Here is a 23,596-nt window from a genome sequence, read left to right as displayed (position 1 = left end):
TTCCTGTAGGCCGTTTTTCTGTAACAGGATGAGGATCTTGCAAAGCCTTCATGGCTTCCATGCGAGCCTATTTATTAACAGGTCCCACGATCAGTTCTGAGTTGTCTGCTTTGGTTCGAACATTTATGATTGTCTGAGGTCTTGCAATCAGGTCCAGGCTGGCCTCATCCTCTTCCCTCTCTGCCTCTCCAGTTGGGAAGAAACATGAGCCACTGTGCCTAATGTGGTTTGAACCATATTTAGTTAATGTTTAATATCTCCTCTGATAGTCCTTTTTCCCCCATAATACTTCTCACCAAGATTGGATTCTCTTTCTATAAAATGGTGATACCTGGCTTATACACTAATAAGATTGTTGTGACAGCCATTGAAATAATGTACATAGAAATCATCCTGAGAACATGCAAGTTTGAGGAATTGTATATTTATTAGCAGAGTGACTTTGAGAGCACTTCCTGGCATATTTAACGGTCCTGCTTTGGTTTATACTTTTTATTCTTGTCCTTATTCTTCATTCATTTCTCTTTTTTTTTTATTGCTAGGTAATCTGAACTAAAGGGCATTAAAAAAATAACTGTCTTGGTTTGGTGGTGCATGCTTGTTATCCCAGCATTCATGGAGTTGAGGCTGCATGATGAAGCTCTGTCTCAAAAAGAAAATAAGAGAAAGATACAAAGATACTGCTTTAAGAATGCAGAAAGTGCAGCTTTTGTTGTTGCTTCCTATCTTTGTTGTCTTCAAGCTTCTGCTTTGGAAAAAAAGAGGGAAGATGGGGAACAATGCACATTGAATCCCTGCTGTGCACTCACTGCCCAGTCTTTGTGGAAAGCCACTAGCCACCCTGTTTGATTCTCACTGTTTTTTGTTTGTATGGGTAAGACTTGAGCCCAGACTTGTGATGTAATTTGCCTGTAGGTCATACTGCTATTAAATGGTAGGTCCAGGATTCAGATTCACTTCTGATAATTTACCCTCTTTCCCATTGTGTACCATACCACTCCTGATTTAATTCTTTTAAGACAAGTAATTTTTAAATGTGCTCAAGGAAAACTCAGATATATTCATAAAATTGTATAAACAGAAAGCAAGCTTTGGGAATTAGAATCTGATGCTGTCTGGTGATCTGGATCCCTATCCTAGGCTCTTGTAGCTAACATCTGCTCATTTTGCCCTGATATAGTCAGTGCTATTAATACAGAGTTGGTACTGTCAAGGCAGAAGGCTTTGTTTTTGTGACAGTTCCTCACCTGGTCCATGCTGACTTTGACCTTGAACTCCTGATCCTCCAAGTTTCACCTCCCATGTTCTGGAATGACAGTCTTGTGTGTCATGCCTGGCTTTTAATATGCTGTATCACTAGAGATTGCTTGAGGCCATGCACTCCAAGAGCAGTCTAAATGTTAAACAAAATTTAAAATTGTGTCTTTTTTTATGCTTTTAGGCATCTTCCGCTGGGGGCAAAGCACCAGGAAAAGGGAATGTGATGAGCAACTTTTTTGGAAAAGCTGCCATGAGTAAGCATGTTCTTTATGTTACTGTAGTAACACAGATGCCGAGGTGGAGACCGTGAGTCTAATTTTTGCCTATCCAGGCATTCCTTCTTCCTAACATATTCAGTTTGCCAACCGACGTATTGGCAAAATAACCAACCACTCAGGAAACTCTCTGGGTGTACGTGAGAGCTCTTGGAGGGCAGTTTATATTATCTCTGCTTCTACTTCCTGCCTTAGAAAGAAAATACAATAATCACTCCATGGAGTTTTGGAAATGGGTAATTAAAATGAGAGAGTGGCTGCCTATATTGAGTTATACTTAATATCATGGATACTGGCATCAGTTTGCTTGGTGTGATGCTAACTACTACCGTCTCTCTGGGGACCACAAAAATAAATATTTTTGCCTTTCTTAAGTTGGTTTTTAAGATTGCTCACAGCACTAAATTACATGTCAATGTGAATATAGGCAGTAATGGTCAGGCCATTTAAATGCTTTTTTTTTCTTTTTTTTTTTTTTTTTAGGAAGGAAAAATCTCTTATTTAAGTAAGAATTCTTTCTTAATGGAAAGTACCAATAGTTAGGACCAATAACTACATATTTTTATACTTCTCATATCAAGTACTCATCCCCTGGGGGTACATGGCAGAATACCAAGAAGAATGTAGGAACCACACAGAGATCTGTGGCCTTTTGTTGCATGCCTATCCAAGCAAAATTAATGTGAATTCTGTTTTTCCATGATGGTCAGTCAGTACTCGAGGAGGATTGGAGTGATGGTGTGTTTTATGTGCTGTGGAGGCTCTTAGAACCTTTTTATTGTGAAAGTAGAAAATGTGGTACTTGGAAGGTATCCAGAAACATGCTTTGATGGTGGCACTGAACAGTGCACAGGAGGTCCCTGTTTCTGTGAACGCATGGCACACTATCATTAGCCTGTGTGCCTGGTACTGGGACGTGTATTCAGTCCAATACTGTTTCTTAACAATTTTGATGCTTTTGTGGTTGTTTTATGTGTTTGGAACCTTAAGATTCAGTGAAGAACTTTAATTATTTAAAACTGTTTTAGACTATTTGTATGTGTGTATCTAATAGTAAAAAAAAAAGGTCAAATTATAAAAAATTTTTTCAAATAAAATATTTTATTGGATATTTTATGTATTTACATTTCAAATGTTATCCCTTTATAAAATGTTAATTGAATACCTACTATGTGTTTGTCACTGTTGCACACTGGGCATAGAATGGAAAACAAAACAGCCTTTTCCCATAGATAGCTGCAGACAATGATAGTTTACTTAGCCTTTAAAAGAATGAAATTTTGTTGCTTGCAAAATATTCACTTTCCTAGTCAGTTTGGGATATTTTGGTGGGAATCTTTGAAAATCACAGATAGGAACCACAAAACTGAAAATTGAAGCAATGATACTACCACTGGGGTAGTGAAGCCCACCATTTAGGTTTCCCACACAAACCCTCAAAAATATGAATAGGTGCATTTACATTCTGACCCATTATCTGTACTATCAAAAAATATATGTGCGTTTAGAAACTGAGTAAGCAGTTTCAGAACAGGCAACCCAACCTGGGTTTTTTGTTTGTTTGTTTTTGTTTTTGTTTTGAAGAACCACTTGCTATACATAGCTTTCTGATTGTATATTGTGACTTTGCCTACAAACACTATCACTGGGTATGCATGAGACTAGATTGTGCATTACTGTATTTTTTGGTTGGCTGGGTCCTTCCTGTCCTACGTGGATGCTTATGTGTGTTATGGTGTCTCAGCTTAGTGTGGAGACCCAGATCAGGAGCTGAACTGACTGAGGCCCATATCCAGAGCTTACTTTTCCTTTCAGTGATACCTTAGGTAACTCACTTAATGTTTGTACCTGATAGTGTCTTGTAAATATTATTCCAGTTCTCAAAGAGAAAAAATACTTTTGGACTTGCCCAGAGGGAAGCAGGATTTGAATTAATTCAGTTTTATCATTGAAGGTGGTAGTGAGATGGGAACATCTAGGCATTCAAAGGTAGAATACAGGGTTCAATAGTTAAGAAGCACCGGCTGCTCCTCTAAAAGGCCTGGGTTCAATTCCCAGCACTTACATGGTGGCTCACAACCATCTATAACTGTAGTCCCAGGGAATCTAATGCTCTCCTCTGGCCTCCACAGGCTCTAGACATGCACGTGGTGCACAGATACACATGCAGATAAAATACCCATACAAACAAAATAAGTAATTTTTTTTAAAGGTAGAATAGAAAAGATGTTGCTACGAATGTAGCAGTCACCCAGTTTTAAGCTCCATTCTTGAACATCATGACTACCTGCAGCTCTGTTTCTATTGGAAATTAAGATGAACTTAAGGGCTGCCAGGCCTGACGACCCAGGTTTGATCCCTGGGCTTTGCATGGTAGAGGGAGAGAGCATACACCACTGAGCTTCACACATATACCATGGCATACACATACCCAGCATACATATAATAAAGTAGTAGATGTAGTTAAAAAAGTTAAGGCCCCAAAGCTGAATTTGGTATTTTTAGGCCTTTGTTTGCTGTCATTTAGAGCTGTGAGGTAATGAGAGATTAGTGAGGAGCAGAAATGAAGATTGCAGATGTTTTCTTAATCAACTGTGATCTCCTGTAGGACAGGGACTGTTTTTTATCCCTTGCTCCTAACATGTTACCTGTGGACTGTCAAAGAGTGATGGATTACTACTGTATGATGGGTTGTACATCATCTGCCGTACTTTATTTGTAGGTAAACTTAAAGTCAATTTGGATTCAGAACAAGCAGTAAAGGAAGAAAAAACAGTGGAGCAACCTCCAGTGTCTGTCACTGAACCAAAGCTGGCAGCTCCCCCAGCTCTGAAGAAATCCAGCAGAAAGTCAGAGCCTGTGAAGATGCAGCAGAAGGAAAAAAAGTGGTAGGAAAATTTTGTCCCTTGGGGGAGGGGAGAGTGTCTTGTGGAGGTGAGATGGTCTGCTTGGTTGTCTGCAGCAGGCAGTTTTCAGCTCAGCATTAAGTTCCACTTAATGTTTAGGGATGCAGCCATCCAGGTAGAGTGAAGACAGAAGCCCCACGGCTCATCCAGTGAGTCAGGACCACGGAGCAGCTGGCTTGGGGGATTTAGGATCCAGGGCTGCATTTGTCCCTATTGATGCAAAGGGATTGCCTTTGCCTCCAGACTTCAGGTTAAACGTGTAGACACTGTGTAAGTGTGCATGCGTGTGTGTGTGCCTCTGTGTGTGTGTGTGTGTGTGTGTGTGTGTGTGTGTGTGTGTGTGTGTAGACACTGTGTAAGTGTGCCTCTGTGTGTGTGTGTGTGTGTGTGTGTGTGTGTGTGTGTGTGTGCTCGTGTTTCACATCAAATTACCCAGTGAGAAGTTACTGTTTCCAGTCCAGTTTAAGAGAAGAAGTTCTTTGTTTTCTTTTTATATCAATGAGTTTATTTTTCAAGTGGTAAAATGTAATTAGAAAAGAAAATAAAAAGCACACAAGCTGTTAAAAATGGATCCAGGAGTTTGAGACACTACCTCATAGCTGGTAGGAATTAGTCTGTTGAAAGAAATTCTAAAGGACACTGTCAGCACTGATAGGCCCACAAAGAACCAACTTTTGTGGTAAAGTTGGAGCAACAAAATAGTGACATTTCAGAGGGGTAAGGCTCTGTCCAGTGGGCCTTACCTCCCAGGAACACATGATATATGTGGACTAAAATGTCCCCAGCCATGATCACAACACTGACTGTTAGAGGCTGTTACCAGGCATCTACTCAGTATTTCCCTGTTGAACAGCAAGTCAAGTGTAGGTTTTTAGTAGTAGGTGTCCTTTACCAGGTTAAGGCTTCTTCTCTTTTCTATTCCAGGTTTGCTGAGAGGCTTTTACTCATTGATTTTATATTTTACACCCGCTTTCTGCTTTTACTAAGGTGGCTCATACACTTTCTCTGCTAATGTGGTAGATTATACTGATTTACGTGAAAATGTTAAACCAGCCTTGCATTCTTAGCATTAGCTCCCTGGTCATATTTATTTTAGACACGGCTAGATCAGTTGATGTAACTCTAGAGGGAGGGTTGTTTCTGTATTTTTGAGGATACCTATATCCTCAAATATCTATTTTATGTCATCTGTTTGCTGGTAATTGGCTAGCTTTAGTATCAGACTTGTGTTAACTTCATAAATTAAGAGGAGTTTCCCATTTTCCAAAAGACTTTGTGAACTTTATTTTCTATTTTTACATGTCTGGGGCGGGGGTATGTACACACCATGGCACAGAGGGCATTCTCGAGGGAGTCAGTTTCCGCCAGGTGGGCCTGGGATAGAACATAGTTTACTAGATTTGGCACTAAGCACCTTGACCTGCTGAGCCATCTCTGGCCCTATGTAGATGTATTTCCAGTACATTTAAATATATGATAAATCTATCAGTGAATATGGGCCTGGGTTTTCTTTATAGGAAGGATTTTTATTTTTGTGTGTGAGAGCTTCTTTAGTGTTATTCAGATTTTCTAGTTCTTTTTGGTTTTGAGTAAGTTGTGCTTTTAAAGGAATTTATTTCCTCTAAGTGCTTGAACTTACTAAAGTTGTTCACAATGCAGTCTTGTTTTTGGAGTATTTATAGACTGTATAGTTAAGACTACAGATTCCTTTATTCTCTAGTTCTTACTTGGAAGTACATGTTTTCCTTCTTTTGTAAAAGGCTTATTAATCTTTTCTCCTTAACAGAACAACTTTAGGCTTTTAAATTTTTCTTTCTTCTCTATTTCATTGCTTTCCACTAATATGTTTATTTCTTTTGGCTTATGTTGTGTTTATTTTATTTTTTTCTAGTTGAAGTAGGAAAAAAATGATGTTCAAAATGAAATAAGACAGGTATTCAATGACAAAAAGACCCTGGCTTACATATCTACATGACTGTAACACACAATAGGCCCCTAATTATTTATAGATTAAGTGAAAGCTGTAATGGAGAAAGCAGACAGAAAAGCTGAAAAATGTCAAGACAGAGTCTAGGTTTTTATTACATCATTAGGATGACTTTATGGTCTTGTCTGTGCCTTTGTTCACACTGTTCTTTCACTGTAGAATACTTATCTTCCCTTCCTACCTGTTGAATGTCTACTAGCGTTTAACAGTCGTGTCCCACAGCTATTTGTCCATTAAGTTTTATCATGTCCTATAGTAGCTAGTGCACTTGGCCAGAGCAGGCTCCTCTTTTGAAGCAAGGTTTCACTGCGAGACCCAGGTTGGCCTTAGTCTTAGAAGCCTCTCTGTGGAAATTATGGACATGGCCTGCCAGAGCTTCTTGAGAACAGTATTTCCTTCCTGGTCTTTGTATTATAGCTGATTAGCTGCTTATTAATTGTGTGTTAAAAAACTAAAAGGCCAGTTAGCAGGGTTTGGGGGCCATCTAGAGGACTCTAGATAAAAAATGGCCTATGGAGAACTGGGGAAACCTTTTATTCTGGCCACCTATAAAGTGATGTAGTTATAGTTATAACCGTATATATCCCCAGAGAACCAATCTCACTGGGCATGGTGGTTAACCATTCAGGAGGCAGAGGTAGGAGTATTTCTGTAAGTTCAAGACTAGCCTGGTCTATACATTGAGTTCCAGGACAGCCAGCACTACATAGTGTTGTGTCAGCCCTTTAATCTCAGCACTCAAAGCAGAGGCAGGTAGAGCTTTGAGTTGGAGGCCAGCCTGGTCTACAGAGTAAGTTCCAGGATAGCCAGGGCTACACAGAGAATGCTTATCTCAGAAAAACAAACAAACAAAAAGCAATCCTATGTCAAATAAACAAAAAAAGAGTTAAATCTTTTCTTGTTTGTTATTTCCACCCTCTGGAATTAAGACTGTGAGCTCTAAAAGAAGCTGCATAGGAACATACACATACTGAAATGTGCGCTCTGTGTAACGGGCTTCATTTATCCCTGGATGGCAGCAGGGGCAGGCGAGTAGACTTATCTGATGAGGAAGCAAAGGAAACCGAAAACCTGAAGAAGAAGAGGAGAAGGATCAAGCTTCCTCAGTCCGATAGCAGTGAAGATGAAGGTAAATATTGCTAATAATTTTTGTTAGGGGGATCATCTCTTGGTTCATGCTCAGGGACCTAAAGCGTCACTTACTGTGGACTCTAATGAAAGCAGAGTATTTCTCACTGAAATCTACATCGGTCTTTTGATCAGAATAGTAATCATTTGGTAACTTTGGTAACTTGTGAATGCTGTTGCACATACTAAGAGCTTTCTTTTCTCTTTAAGGCTGGTGTTCCTTTGGCTCTTAATGTGCATATTGTAGAATCGCATGCACACTTGCACACACATGAACATGTGCATACACTTCTTGCTCTCACGGAGCTACTAAACTGGATGGTCTAGTGTCACTGAAAGTGCCAGCTCTGAGTCAAGGTCCTGTGGACGATGGTAGCCACAGAGTGGTAATACCTGCAGGCTGTTAGGAGTGTGTGCAGTACTCAGTAGGGAAAGAGTGCAAAGAAACGTGATGTCGGTGAGCAGCACGTGACAGCAGCTGACAGAGCAGAGGCCCTCAGGTTCTTTCCTCTGCCAGAGATCATTTTGGCATCTGGCTAAATCGTTTTATTCTAAAATTTCTGTGTCTGAAAAGCCATCAGGATTTGCTCGAACCTTTATACGATCTCTAACTTTTTATTTGTGTTCCACTGATTATAATAGCTTGGTCTCTCATCTCAGACTGGGCATTAGCAGATGTGCCCCAGGCGTGCAGTGATAGCAGGAGCACCAGAGTCTCACACACACAGACCTGGGTTGAAATCTTCCTGCACTGCTTCCTGTGTTTTCTAATGTTGGGCAGAGACTTAATTTCCATGTTTACTCCTCCAAAGTTACAATGTCACTACAAACTACAGCTCCTTGTGAACATGAAGACAACAGGTCAGAAATGCCAGGACAGCGCTTGACACACAGTAGCTTCTCACACCTCAGCAAAGCCTGGCCTTCACCCTGAGTACCTTTAGCAGTTCTACATATTTAAAAGAAATATGCTAGACCCAGAAAGAAGTAACATTAGTTAGTCTCTGTGTTGCTAAGAAGGAATAGTTTTATAGCTGTGCTAGGTTGTGAGCGTTTTCAGTCCTTGCAGGTTGTTTGTGAAGAATGTTAAGCACACACGCGTGCACATTGTTCCCTAGGTAATGATAGGTATTGTAACAGTAAGTATTGAGTCCTAGGAAGCGGTGACTGCTTTCCAGGAGTTGGAATTTCTAGTCTCTGCCAGAGGACTCTTGACAAACAAGTGGTTGGTTACATTGCTGGTCAGCTGAAGCTAGTTTCCCAGCAAAGCTGCTTTCCTGAGCTCATGCTTTGCCACGGGAATGTTTTCATCATCGACTACAAATCTATTTCAGATACTTAGTGTACAAAGCATATTTACGTCAGTAAGATGAGTTAAGTCAGAAGGCTTGGCTTAATGGTAAAGACTGACTATGGGCAAGTTTTTAAAAAATGTCTTTGAACCTCAGTTACATGAGACAAATAATGATTTGTGGAGTTATTACGAGAATGAGTGGTTAATGTTTATAAAGTAGGAAATGTTGGTTTATCCTCCCTTAAAGTCAGATAGAACAGTTTATAATGGTAATCCCTCCCGTCTGAATCACGGAACCGACTTTTGTTGTCAGCATTCTCCCGTCTGCCTTCCATTGCTAGGACGTGTTGAAATCCCTATCTCTGTTCTCTTCTCTCCCATGGGGTTATGACATTTATTATTGTACGATTCTTTGGGAGGTGGGCGAGTGGAAAGAAGGCAGCACCTGTGGTCTTCCCTCGACCTGAATATTCCTCACCCCTAATTTTATTCAGAAAGTGCTTAGTCTCCTTCATTTAAAGCAAACCCAGTTACTGCTGCTCTGTGTTAGTGCCAGAACAACTGGCATCCCTGCCTCTTTGAAGTGAGACATAGGTAAACAGTTATGTGCCATGCTAGGAGGGACCAGGGGGAGCCATTGGAACCATTTCCTTTTGTAAGTCATGTTCTTGAGGAACTGAACAGAAACTCCCAGCTTTATCACTGAGTGCTAAAAATCTTTTCTTTGCCTTCCTTGCTGCCTAGACTTTCCTCCGACCACTGAGGTCCAGTTGTCTAATTAGCTATTATTTCCGAACATTGAGTTCTTGGTTCTGGGGTATGACACTTCTCTTTCTTAGGCCCCCATCATGCCCTGGCTTCCTGAAGCTGGCTTCATAGCTAGACTGACACTGACTGCACTGTTTTTCTTTCATTTCTGTCTCTTGCCCTACTGAGCTTACAAAGTTAGGGAGCCCATTTCATATGTGAAGTGTCTCATTTATTGTTTTATTCTGGCTGTGCTGCCTCACCTCTTTAGATCATTTGGCCATGAGCCCTTCACTATCATGATTTCTAACACTGACCTACAGTGAAGACAGTTTCAGTTCCAAGATTTGTGCAGAGAATTTGAATGTAGCCTAGAGTTTCAGGGAACAGGTGAAACGAAGCAGCTGCCAAGGCCCACGACTAGCAATTTCTTTGTCGTGATTCAGCAGCAGGTCAGGGTTAGGGACATAGCTCAGTGTAGAGTGCTCACTACACTGTATAATTGCAAGGCCTCTGGTCAGGGCCTCAGGTTCAGACAAGCTCATCCCCTCTACTCTGACGGCCTTCTACCATACCTCTGTTTCTTTATTGAGAAACGCTGAGATTCCTCTCCGTGGTGCTCCATTGTGGATACCTCCCCATGGTGCTCCATTGTGGGTACCATTTCACTGCATTCTTTCTCTCCTAACTTTTTGTGCCCATGCAAGGCTTATCAGTGAAGTCACTAGAAATAGTCCCAAAGACTACTAATCAGGTTTCATTGTTAGGTCCTTCATGGAGACCAGCTTTCATAGACAGTCTAGGGGTAAGTCATCGCCAGACCACAGCAGCGTCTTTGCGGCTGTGACATGTTGAGTAGAGCAGGCTGTCTCCACTGCCTTCTGGTCGTGAGTGATAAGAACATGGATGGTAGGGTAGGGAAGGCTATGGAATCACACTGATGGGTTTTAAATTTGTTAGGAGCCTTTGTCAAGTGAAGGAATCTCCTGAAACCTCTGTTTATTGAACTGTATTATGGGAGTAAGATCTGTTTCTTAGCTGTGTGAGGGTAAAGTGAAACTCCAGACATGTGGTAAGTGATCAGTATCTTTCAACCAATTTCATGCTCTGATCTTGTTGTCTTTTATCCCTCAGGAACCTATAGTCACCATGTTGAATTGTGTATCACTTTCTCTGTGTTTCACCTTGGCCAGGATGATCTCTAAGATATTGTCACTTTAGAAATTCTTTAAAATCAATGTGTTTCTTAAAGTTAAGTCTGTAACTGTGGAGTCCTTGGTTGTCGTGATTACTGCTTATAAAATCCCCTTTGATGACTGTGAGTGAAGGCTGATGCAGTGGAGAAGGCAGCGTGCCCCTTAGAGCTTGCCTTCATTAAGCCTGTTCCGCTTTCCCAGTCTTCGCAGACTCTCCTGAGATGTTTGAAGCAGTCTCACCATCTCCACCTCCTGCATCTCCACCTCCTGATCCTGTGCTAAAAACTGAGCCCCCTCCTGTCAAGGTAAACCCACCAGAGTGCTCCCTCCTGTGCGTCTTTTCTCCCTCAGGAACCTATAGTCACCATGTTGAATTGTGTGTCACCTTCTCTGTGTTTCACCAGTGCTTGTTGCTGGCTCTATCTCATGATGCTCCTCCTCAGGTTGGCCAGATGGACACGCCTCTCTTCTCACCTGAGGGAGCCATGGCTTAGGGCATTGCCTTAGGAAGGCAGCAGAGGTGGCTCACAGGCAGCTGTGGGCAGCTGTTGGGGATTTTGTGACCACTACCATACGGCTGCTGTGCTACATAGCTGCAGTTGGAATTGTGCAAAAGGAGGCCCTGCGTATACCAGGGCAAATTATGAAAGATAAAAGAAAATAAAACTCAGATTTGTTCTTCAGGGAAAGGACTGGATGAGAAAAACCACAACAAACAGTGACGTGCAGTTTTGAATGCCCTTTAGCTGTGGCTTGTCCATGTCTGTTAGTATGGGTGGTGAAATGCTAAGAAGAGTCTGCTGATAAGCCTCCTTTTCTTTGTAACCATTAGTTTTCTTAATCTACTCTGTTAAGACTCCTGTAAATCTCATGCTGTTACATCATAGCCAAAGAATGGGATGAAAGAGAAGTGGAGACAAAAGGAAAGTGACAGTAGTAATGTGTGCTTCTGGCTAAACTAGCTGGGTATGGTGTTCCAGTGCCAAGGCTGAGCACAGCAAGTGTCTTCTCCATGGGTGCATACTCAGAGCCATAAGAAAATCTCTGCCCCAGCTTTCCTTACACAGCCTACCGCAGCAGTGTATGCTGCCCTTGTCTGTCTCTTCTACTAAGGTCCTTAACCTGTTTGTCTTTGGGACAATGCCAGTGCATACAGTAACCATTCTGGCAGAGTGGCAGGGCTGTGTAGAGTTCCTCTCTCTTCCTTTTATTATAATGTCATGTTAGGAGGTGGTTTTTCTCTTAGCTTCACTGGTCAACTTAATGTTGTTACTCTGCTCTTTTAGCGCTCAAGTGGAGAAAACAAAAGAAAACGAAAGCGTGTACTGAAATCTAAAACCTTTGTGGATGAAGAAGGCAGCATGGGTAAGACAGATGTTTGAATCAGGGCACTAGGATCCCCTGCAGAGCAGTCTATCCCAGATGTGAATTCTCTAGTCATTCAAGTTGCTGCTTCTGGCCCGTGGCCCACACTTATAATACAGAGTACAATGCCCACTGCAGTGAAGTCAGAACACTGGGCTTTTGTGTGGGCCCTAAACCATGAAATAAAGCTCTGAGTGTGTGACATCGAAGCCATGTCATCTCTGCTAGAGATTTTCTTGATCTGTGGAATGGAAGAGAAATATCTGTTTTGCCTCCCAGTGGAGTCTTTGTGAAGATTCAGAGGAGGTAGCAACACTGTCTCAAACACTGAGAAACATTCTTTTAACTACTGATTGTGGTAAGTATTTCAGTGGTAGAAAGGCAGCTTCCTGCAGATGATTGGACCCTGGAGAGTCAAGTCTTCGGTGCCCAGTCTCATTCATCCTAGGAGCCTATGATTTGATCTCCCTACTTCCTGTGTGTTCCTCCTTGTGCCAGCTCGGGCTCTTTCCACAATTCAGTGGTCTTCAGTGGGGCTTTTGAGAGTCAACACTTGGAGCCTCTTGACATCGGATTCCGACACCAAGCTCTCCTATCTGGAAGCAGTTATGGATTTAGGCTTGTAAAACCTGTGGTTTGTTGGAGCAGGGATAATTCTTTCTCCTTTTTTTTTTTTAAAGCTGCCCCCCTCTTTTTCTCCTTTCTTATGGCACCCACCATGAAGTGGATCTCCTAGAGAAGATTCTAATGCCTTATCTTTTTGCTGTTTTGGTTTGGTTTTTGAGACATGGTTTTTATTGTGTAGCCCTAGCCGTCCTGGAACTCAATCTGTAGTCTAGGGTGGCCTCAAACTCAGAGATGCACTTGCCTCTGCCTCCCAAGTGTTGGGATTAAAGTTTTGCGCTACCACCACCAGGTTACCCTGTCTTTTTTGGTTGTTCTTTTCTATCTTTAGAAGATCGATTGGCTCTGAAGAATCAACTCTTCCTTGACAGGATGCTCATTAAAGCATGTGGAGACATTGTGTTGGTTGCATGCCCAATCCTGTCATCCCATCTCCCATGCTTCTGACAGGCTTGTCACTGTGACTGCCATCTGCAGTTGGGAGTAACACTCTCAGCATGCGCTGGTCCTCTTTTTGTGACACTTTACCTGAAAATCTGTGCATTCTGAACTTTGGTGTGTGTTTATGGGCTTTTTTTTTTTTTTTTTTTCCTTTGCTTTTTAATATTTTATATAATTAGAATGCTTTATCTATTTGAGGTGTGATTTTTTTTTTAATTAAAAAGGTAAAAAAGCCCCCCTTCCAGTATTCCCCTTTTTTTTTTTTTTTTTTGTTTTTTTGTTTTTTGGTTTTTTTTTTCATCCTTACTCTAAAAGGAGAAAGTAAAGGGTATCTTTATGAGAGTTCACTAGGAGACTGTGGCTAATTATTGCTTTGTTTTGAGCCCTCACATTTGAGCAGGCATGGAACATGGGCTTCTTTGTGAGCTTTTCTCCACACAAGACTGTTGACAGTCTCGGAGGCTGTGATGGGAACTGCTCACGTAGCACCCTTAATTTTAGTCCAAGTGCAACCTAATGAATCTTGGCTGTGTTTTCTTCACTCTGCTTCAACTGTGCAGATGGACCTGCACAGGGGCTGTCCTTCTCTTGCTAGATTTTTTTTCCTGAGGGTTATAGCAGCAACTATGGTGTTGGGCCCTGACCTAGGTTAGGGTGAATTTCTGATCAAGGAAGGGGTTTCTAAGAGCAAAGAAACTAAATGGAATGTTGTCCACACAGCAGGCTTTTTAGAATGGCAGCCAAGGAAAGTGACAGGTTCAGCTAACATAGAGGGGCTGTGCTTTGAAGTTCAAATCTCCTTTGTCCTGTAGTTTGAAGTAGCTAAGCTGTAACTGTAGGAACACCCCTTTTAATTTACACCAAGTGTGCTGCTTGAGACATTTGGTTGGTATGGCCTGGCTGGTTTTTAACTTTCCAAGTAATGTACCATAGCCTCTTCAGATCTTCCTGACAGAAATAAATAATAACAGCTCGTAATTTTGTCCCATGAGTTGAGTTGTAAGTATCATAGTGCATTTTGGAGATGGAAGGTGTTCTGGGATCGTGCTTGCTGGACTGTAGATATTCAATGGAAATGTCTCAAGTATCTTGGCAAAAAGGTTGACAGATTTCTCTAATATTATTAGCTACGTGAAGTACCTGAAAGTCTTACTAAAATTGGAATTCTTCTGCGTTTTTCTTGTCCTTTTCTTTTCCTTTCTTCCTTTGTAAGCATGGTCTAACCATATAATTTGGGCTGGTCTCGTCAGGGTTCTCTTACTGGACTCCAAGTATACAGATGTCAGGTGCTTGCATCACACTGACTGAGATGCTGCACTTCTAATCGGATCACCAGAGTCCAAGTCCTCCAGTCTGAGTTACATTTTTAAAGTTTGTGACAGCAGACTGGGTTCTCAGTTCTTGAAAGCGAAGACAATTCCTAAGACCTCCATGGGGGATACTTGGCGTTTGCATTAGGTGCATAAGGTAAAGGCGTGCTGCAGAGGCGGCAGCCACTTACCCTCCAGCAGGGCACACTGTGAAGAAAGGACACTCACACACACTGGAACGTCCTTGCCAAGGACTGCCCGTGCATCCGTATATGCTGCACTCCCCATTTTAATGGAATGGGGGACATTGGTTCATCAAGTGTCACCCAGACCATCAGTGTTTGTGTCTGGGAATGTGCATAAAACAAGTTCTCAGGTTCTACCACAGACCTGTTGCTAAGTGCGGAGCTTGGAGCTAGAATCCAGCAGTGTTCCCACGAGGTCCCCAGCTGACCCAGGACATGTTCACACTGGGACAGCCCGGGCTTTAGGACCCAGGTAGTTGAATCCCTGTGCCTGTAACTTTGGAACAGTTTACTCAGTGTATTTTTGTTAGAAGGAATTATCAATGAATAAGAGTGTGAAACATCTCTGTTCTTTGATGGGGAAATTTCACTTTGAACTTGATTGCTTCACACACTTTTATGCACATGAAGTCACATTTTTAGTGGAGAGATGTTTCCCTTCACTGCTTCTGCATCACCTGCTGCATCCTGAGAGGCCGGGAAAGATGGTGCTGCTGCTTTAGTTCTCATCTCAGGGAGGTAGCTCTGTGTGTGGCCTGGAGCTGGTGTGTGATGCAGTGGAGTAGAAAGTCTCTCCATCTGATCTCTTAGAACATGACTGGAACCACTGCTTCTGCCTGCGCACGCTGGGGCTGAGGTGACTAGCCTCTAGCATAGTACTTTTCCAGGTTTCCTTTTGAAGAGTTTGAGTAGTTTTAGTTTTTTATGTGTATACTGCATGCATGTGTATGCACCACATGCGTGCCTAGTGCCCAAGGAGATTGATCACAAGAGCATATTTGACCTCCCTAGAGTTGGCATTTCAGGCAGTTGTGAACTGTAATGTGTGTCCTGGGCACTGAGCTCAGGTCCTCTGCAGGAGTAGCAAGTGCTCTGGGCAGCTGAGCCGTCTCTGCAAGCCCAGTTTAATGGCAGAGGGAAAACCTGCTGCTGCTAGGGAGTAAGAAACTGGTAACATTTTTTCTTATTTTATCATTGTCCATTAAAACTTTCAAATGTATCATCTAGAATGGTTTGTTTGAGGCCGTTTTCACCATGATTAGGCTGTAGTAAATCTTGGGTTCAGTAGTAGTTATTAGGTTTCAAAAACTGAGTAACAAACTATGGCTTTCCTTTGGGGCAGTGGTTAACACCAGGGTAGAGTGAGCTACAAGTGTGCATGGCGGGAGAGTGCTTAGGCAGAATCAGCAATGGGTAAACGTGCAGGTCAGGGAAATAGGACTCAGGAAGCCAGTGAGAGCGTGGAGTTTAGAGGTCGGTGTTTGCGATACAGTTCATATGTAGGGCTCAGGAAGTTAGTGTAGACTAGGACCCAAGTTACAGATGTGGGCAATGAGATGATAAAGGCCCATCTGATGACGGGGGACACTGGAGGAGTCAGCCATGTGACTGTAGGCTAGTTTCTGGCTGTGTCTAGATGTGCTTTTTCAGGAGGAAAAAGAGAGCAGGACAACTTACCATTTATAGTAAATGACTCAGTCTACCTATGTCCTTTCTTTTTTTTTATTTCAGTGACTGAGAAAGTATATGAGAGTGAGTCCTGCACAGACAGTGAGGAGGAGACGAAGATGAAGATGGCCTCAGCACACAGACCCCCTGCTGCCACTGTGAAACGGGAGCCCAGAGAAGAACGGAAGGGTCCCAAGAAAGGGGCTGCTGCTCTGGGCAAAGCCAACAGACAAGTTTCCATTACTGGCTTCTTCCAGAAAAAGTAAATGCTGTCTCTGGAAGGACTTGGGGTGGTCAAGGGAGAAGACCAAGAAGTATAGATTGTCACTTACTGTGTAAGTTTGCCTGGCTCCTTGCCTCGCCTGGACCAAATGCTGCTCTGCCATCGTGGACACTTGTACCACTTCTGTTTTAGTCTCCTGCAAGCAAGAGGCAAAATAATATTTTAAAAGCTGTTACATTGTAATAAGTTTATAAAGCACAATCATTGACCTGCCTAGGAGAATTCATTCAAGAATTACCTGCTGGGCCCTACTTGCCCTGTGCCATATTCCTCTTCTATTCTGTGAACTTGTGACTGTTTTTATTTTATGAATTCTACTGGATGTGTTCATTTTTCTCTTCCTACTACCATACTTCTGTCCCCTCACCCAACAAAACTGTTTCCTGTAAATCTTTTTAAGTCTTGGTCAGATGAGAAGCTAAAATTTTATAATTCTCTATCTCCATTGATGCAGGAAGTGACGCTTGGCTCCAGGCTTGGCCAGTGTGTATTGTCCAGTCCTTTCATCATGGAAGCTCCCTCACACTTCCCTCACACTCACTGGTTAGGGAAGAGCACAGACAGAGATGTGCTAACGTACCCAGCGTCACCAGAAATGGCCTAAAGTCACATGGTGGGCAATGCCAGAGCTGTCACGTTGTCAACACAGGATACACGGTGCTTATGTGTGGTCTATTCTTCTAGATCCCCTAGAGATGGGACCTGTATTGATGAAAGGTTAAAAGAAGAAATGGTGAGCACCAGATAATTTCTCCCTCCCAAGGAAATACAGAGTCCAGAAATGTCAGTTTCCCTTTCTGGGAAGGAAGGGAGAACTTAGGCCCACCTTTCTACACAGGTGTTGCTCCTTGGTTTGCCAGGTTCTTCATTTGCCCAGCAGTACAGGCTCCCCAGGAAGAGAAGAGGGTGGGGATGACTGGTTATAGATAGAAACAGCAATTAAACATTTGCTTTTGTACTTTTGTCCTAATAATAACTTTCAGTCACCTTCCATTATGGCCGGGCAGGAGGTGAGCCCTGTTCACGTTGTGTGGCAATGGCTTTGCACACTGAACTGTAGGGAAGAGAACACAGATCTGACTGCTGTTGTGATTCACCCACGGGAGATGAGGGGTGTCTGACCCGACCCTTCCGCCGAAGCCTGGCTTGTGTCATAAGAGGTGTAAGCAGTTCCTACTGTTGAAGGTTGGGGTTGGGACTGACCTTGGGATTTACTTGGCTGCTTTAGCAAGCATGGCCTGGATGGAGACCAGCCACTCAGGAGATGCGTCCTGGTCTAATGTGAGAACCGGAGGCAGATGTTTTGTCCATCTGAGTAAAGGTTGGTGTGCTCCAAAGCCTTTTATTTTTCTTTTCTGAGTGGAAGAGTGGAATGCCTGGACTTAAGCTTACAAGAAACTCTGGGGAAGAATCCCCTATTTTAAGTGGTTATTTTTGTCATTGCTTCTAGTCATCTTTCTAAATGGGAATGGAAAAGTTACAAGGCAACCATCCAGTCTTTAAAAATTATGGTGGGATTTCTAATAAAACCAAACTTGAATTGGTGCAAGTTGGAGTTGTATCTTTACAGGGAGAATGCAAATCTCCGATTTCTGTACCCAACGTGCCACCCGGGTTCTGAGCTGCCTGCAAAGTTAAGCAGGCATTGAGTGGTGGCTTCTCTCCAGTCTGTGCAGTGCTCTATTGGGTTACTCAGGAGTTAAATAAATTCTAGAAGCTGTTTTGAAACCGAGAGCCAAACAATGTCTGATGGGTCTATTACTTGACAGCCAGGCGGCAGGAGCACAGTTATCTAAACGCTGCCCAGGAACAGGCTGGTTTTCCGTTTGTGCTGTTAAGCACGCGCCTGTAGTCTGAGATGGACCAGTTATTTGCTGTCTTCATCTTTTCAGTCCTGTGGGAGAGCCTCTCTTTACTTTTCAGTTCATTAGGGGGAGAATCTAGTCCTGATCTGGGGTTCTGTATTGGTTTGGCTTCGTCCCTTGCTGCCTGGATGATATTGGGCAAATATCTGAGCTGCTTAGCATGCGGAGTGAAACTGGTACCTGTAGCTTGAATGTGGTCCACAGTGATGGGCACTGGGTGCTGCCTTTCTCCCGATGGTGGGTGCAGACAGCTACCCCACATACAACCCAAATGATGTCCTCTCGGAGGCCTCCTGGCTTTACACCTGATCCAAAGGGGAAGATGGTTATCCTGTCTTATGGCAGGTTTTAAAGAGTGGAATTTTCTTTTTGTTGAGAGAAATGCGTATAGATAGCAGTGTTTGCTGTTCATTCAAACATTTGCTGTGTCTAACATACATCAGGCATCTGACCAGAACACAGATTAGAAACTATTAAGGATCCCACGGACATGAGTTTATAAAATGGAGTTGCAGGGCAGCAACTGCAGTGGTGGGTAAGTCGGTTCTTCAGCGCTTTCAAGGAGGAGGGTCTCAAAGTCAGCTGGGGGGAGAGAACCACACACTCCTTTGAAGGACATGTGTGACTTTACCAAGAAAGAAGAATGAGAAGGATGCTCCAGGCCAAGAGCATGGCTTTGGGTGTGAAGGAATAGATTATAGATTTAAAGTTTGTCTCATATGTGTATGAGTGTTTTGCCTGCATGTACGTATGTATGTGCATTGTGTGTGTTCCTGGTATCCTGGAGATCAGAAGGCATCTATCCGAGGTCTGAGCCGTCGTGTAGGTGCCAGAACTGGAACCCTGGCCCTCTGCAAGAGCAGCAAGTGCTCTTAACCACTGAGCCGTGTCTCCAGCTCCCAGATTGTAGAATTTTAAAATGGGGAAATACATTGAGATGTGAAGTTGGGGTACTGCTAAGTAGTTTGGAATTTGCCCATAGATAATGGAGACCAGCTGAAAACATTGAGTGGGTCTTTTTGGTTTTTGTTTAATTCCATTAGAAGTCAGTTCCTTGTGATGAGTGACAGCTGGCATGTCCTGTGCTCCTGTATGGTGTGATAGCACATCTGTCAGTACATGCACACTGTATCTGAAGTCTAGTAATGGGAAGTGCTAATGAAATTAAAGAGACTTGTCAAAGCCAAAGTCGCTTCATTCCTGCAGCTGCTACAAACAATGCATTGTTCCCTAGACTCCACTCCAGATTGCATTTCTGTAGCAGAAGAGGTAAGGAGGGATTTCAAGAGCTGATAGTACCTTGACACTCTCAATGGTAGGGATCTCTACTTAGCTTAAAACACAAGGAGTGGGATGGGGAGGACAGGTTCTCCTAGCTTGCTCCTTTAAGAAGATGGTCTTTGTTACACAGAGCAGAAGAGAAGAACCTTATAAGGAAGCAAATCGTTTCCCGAGGACAGGGCAGAACTAGCGTCTAATAACGGATCTGCCAGAAACGCACTCAGTGTCAAGACTCACTTTAGTAAACTTGTCTCTCCTTTCACTGGTTCTGGGATCTCAGAATGCTGTACAGTGCAGCTTTTACCACCATGAAACCTTCAGGGGCTGCCTCGTTTTGTTGGGAGAAGGGAGCATTGCTCTCTGAATTATTACCCGGCGGCTCTGTAAATTAGCCCATGCTGTCACCGTGCCCTCTCTGAAGGGCACATTGTACCCAAATAACTACATTTAGGATCCACTCTTGCCACTCCCTGCTGCATGACACTTCTCCCCTCTTGTGTTTCTGTCCAGTTTTTTGTGTGTGTTCTTAAGTGTGGGCCACCCACAGATGACCACCCAGGCTCCTTAGCAAGAAGCTTGGTAAGGCTTCTGGTCTAATTTTCCATTGGATCAGAACCCACCGTAACTCCAGAATTGCCCTTCCATTTCAAGCCTAAGTTGCCACACTCCCCTCCTTTATTTTTCTCCCTCACTCTTGCCAGACTCCTCATTCCTTGAGGCCTCCCCTTGGCTCACACCACCTTCTTTTTTAAGGCTCAGAGTTCTCTGTGGCTAGCCCTTCTTTAGCTTTTCCTTCGGTCTCTTGGGCTTTCTCAGGGTTCTTCTTCCATGTGGCTCGCCTTTTCCTGGACTGCGCTCGAAGGATGGAAAAACCATCTTGTTTAATGTCTGCTTCGGATCTTTCAAATGCAAAGGCCCCAAGCTGTTGAATGATCATCACCTTGGTCCCAGACAAGAGACTCTGGCATTTGTAAGAGCCAGAGACAAGACACACACACTAACCAGTTTATAATAACAATGTTCAACAATGACAATGCTTAGATGAGTGTTAGAAACACTGGGGAAGGGTTACCAATTGCATGTGTTCTCTCAGCACTGGAACTTCATTCACCACTCATATACTCCAGTCCACGTAAGGAAAAATACGAGTGGGGATCTTTAACATAGTTCCTGTCCACTCTGAAATTGGAAAGTTGCAGACAAGTTTTGAGCAGATAAACTAGGGTTATTTTGAGTCAGTTTGTACAGTGGCTCTCTGTAGGTTCAACTTGATTATGTGGAGTCCCAACAGTGGATAGCAGGGTTCTCTGATGGAAATGTAAGCTTGAAGCAGAAGGGCCTCTGTTCAGCACTGACTGTAGGCCATGTTCTGCCCTCTACTTCAGCTTCTTCATTCAAAATGTACAGCCACCTACATTGCTGCAAACCCTTAGGAAGATAATGGGTGGGCAGCACTTCATAATTTGACACACAAAACTAGGAGAAAAGAGCTCATTTTGAGCACCTACTATCTGCCTAACACTGTTGCATGCATTGTATATATTAACTAACCCTTACTCTTAACAACTCTGAGATGAGTACTTTTTGGGACACTGGCTCCTGTATCCCAGGCTGGCCTCAAACTCAACTGCAGCCAACTGTGACCTTAAACTCCTGATCTGCTCCACCTCCTGAGTGGTGGGACTATGGGCACAGATCATCATGCCCAGTTTGTGTGGTACTGGGATGGAATCCAGGGCTTTGTACATACACTCTACTAAACTATGTCTCTGGTCCACTGGCACTTTTAGTCTCACTTTTCACGAGGAAACAGGTAGTTTGTTCAAGATCACAGAATTGGGAAGTATTGAAGGCAGGATATATACATCATGGCAGTTGGTCTCCATTGCTCTGTGTGTGTGTGTGTGTGTGTGTGTGTGTGTGTTTTACTTGCTTGTATGTCCGCATCATGTTTGTGCCTGATGTCTGTAGAGGTCAGGAGTTGCAGGTGATTGTGGAGGGATTGGGAATTGAACCCGGTCCTCTGAAGGAGCAGCCTTAACTGCTGAGCCAACTGGCCTGCTCAAGTGGGGATGCTCACTTTTATAAGTGAAAAGCACGCTGGCTTGTTCAGATCCCACACATTCTAATCTGAAGCCTGTCTCAGTGTTTACCAGCCACTCTCCTTAGTCCTCTGCAGCCTCCCCACCAAGTGCTCTTGAGTCTGTAAACAGCCCATTATGTTCTGTATACCATACTAACTTATAAAGTTAGACAAGCACACTAATAAATGTTAGGAAAATTTTTAAAAAGAATTTAGAAGAAGTTTAGACAAAAGCAAAAGTTTTCCAATCATTTTGGGTCACCCGGAAACCCTGTAAATTAAGCTCTTGGAGGAATCCATCTAATTGGTTTCACTTGAAATCAAGACTACTGTTTGCCTTGAGAAGTTCATCCCAATTCTTGGCCTTGCTGTTGACACAACCTTTGTAAGAATAACAAAGGACATCGGGCATTTTTGCCTAAATAAGCCATGCTACAGGCTCACAGGTAGAAAGTAGCCCAGGGACAGTTGTTGCCCATTTTTTCAAATAGGTAAGGCCATGTTGATAGTCTCCATTTAGAAGATCAGTCCCAGCATTGATTGGGTGTGTGTGTGTGTGTGTGTGTGTGTGTGTGTGTGTGTGTGTGTGTGTGAGTGTGTGGTGTGTGTGTGTGTGTGTGTCCTGTTCCCTGGGGCTGTTTAGCTAACTGGACTAGCCTAGAGACCCACCTACAAGTAGAAGAAAATGGAAGATGGCACAGACCTCTGACCTCGGGCTTCCACATGCACAAGCACCTGCATGTCCTCACACATGCAGAACAACAAAACCCTTGACTTGGGCACTTCCCTCAGCTTAAAAGGCGTATGAAAATGGTACAAACAGCACGATACCAACAGTGCTGTTCTGGTCTGTCTGGATGGGATGCGCAGAAAGCAAATAAACTATCAGACTAGAATGCGCCATTGTGATGTTTCCCTTGTCCCTCAGGTAGAGTTCACACTCACCCATGTGTTACTTCAGAAGAGGCAGAGTCTGGATACCAGTTGGTCGGTGACCTCTGGGTTCAATGGAGAGTGATCAAGGAAGACACCTGGATTCTTATGGCCTCCACATGTGTGCACACACAGTACATACTCTGAGTTCAAAGAGATTACAAGAAAATAGAAAAAGTGGGACATTTAATAATAAAACTTAAATGAACAGACAGAAGAACCAGAATCTTTATATGTCTGTGCTTAGCAGACCTGTGTGGATACTGACTCTGCATAAGGAACAAAACAAAGGATACCTTAAAATTGTTGATCATGGATGAGAGATGCTGGTTTAGGACCCTGAGCCTTTTGTCCACAATGGCCCAGATCTCTCTCCCCACCTGGAAAACTGCACCAGTCAGCTGGGTGAGGAGGTCTTTGGCTAACATCTGGCTAGCATGGAAGACGAGCCAGAGGTGGACCCTGGACTTTCTGACTTGGAGCCTGAGGGATTAAGGGGAGATAAACTCAAGAGGAAGTGCTAAAGTTGGTATCTTGAGTAGGCTGTAGTCTGCCAGGTGGGAAAGGGGAAAGGACATTGCAGAAGGAGGAGGAGAAGGATGGGAAGGGGGAGGAGGAGGAAGAAGAAGAAGAGGAGGAGGAGGAGGGGGAAGAGGAGGAGGAGGAGGAACAGGGGCATGGGAGAGCACAGTGCTTCCGTTATCAGTAGCTTTGTGGATTATGATGCCAAGTAGCCAGGGTCTGTCTTTGCTGAATAGTTTAGACTTTGCACTATGCAAAGAATTTTAATATGTCAGGTTTGTACATTAGAAAAATCATCCTTAATGGCCTGAAGAGAGCTATGAGCTACAGTATGGAGCCAGAGTCAAGCTGCAATTGCATCTTGAGAGGACAAGCAGAGGAAAAGAATTTGAAGTCAGATTT

General features: G+C 43.2%; 1 protein-coding gene across 2 annotated transcripts in view; it reads left to right on the top strand.

Moving 5' to 3' along the window:
* Pold3 (DNA polymerase delta 3, accessory subunit) overlaps nucleotides 1–19,563 on the top strand; it is a 47,610-nt gene extending 28,047 nt beyond the window's left edge. The window contains exons 7-12 of one of the 2 annotated variants that reach the window (XM_032893032.1): nucleotides 1,442–1,514; nucleotides 4,258–4,423; nucleotides 7,448–7,557; nucleotides 10,995–11,098; nucleotides 12,080–12,158; nucleotides 16,291–19,563. In XM_032893032.1, coding sequence (XP_032748923.1) covers nucleotides 1,442–1,514; nucleotides 4,258–4,423; nucleotides 7,448–7,557; nucleotides 10,995–11,098; nucleotides 12,080–12,158; nucleotides 16,291–16,493 — 735 coding nt within the window. In that variant the 3' untranslated portion in view covers nucleotides 16,494–19,563. The remainder of the gene's footprint in view (nucleotides 1–1,441; nucleotides 1,515–4,257; nucleotides 4,424–7,447; nucleotides 7,558–10,994; nucleotides 11,099–12,079; nucleotides 12,159–16,290) is intronic. The other variant, XM_032893033.1, reaches the window with a different exon arrangement.
* Nucleotides 19,564–23,596: the final 4,033 nt, after the last annotated feature.

This window comes from Rattus rattus, chromosome 2 (assembly GCF_011064425.1).
Source record: "Rattus rattus isolate New Zealand chromosome 2, Rrattus_CSIRO_v1, whole genome shotgun sequence".
NCBI lineage: Eukaryota > Metazoa > Chordata > Mammalia > Rodentia > Muridae > Rattus > Rattus rattus.
This window is presented reverse-complemented; position numbering and strand designations above follow the sequence as displayed.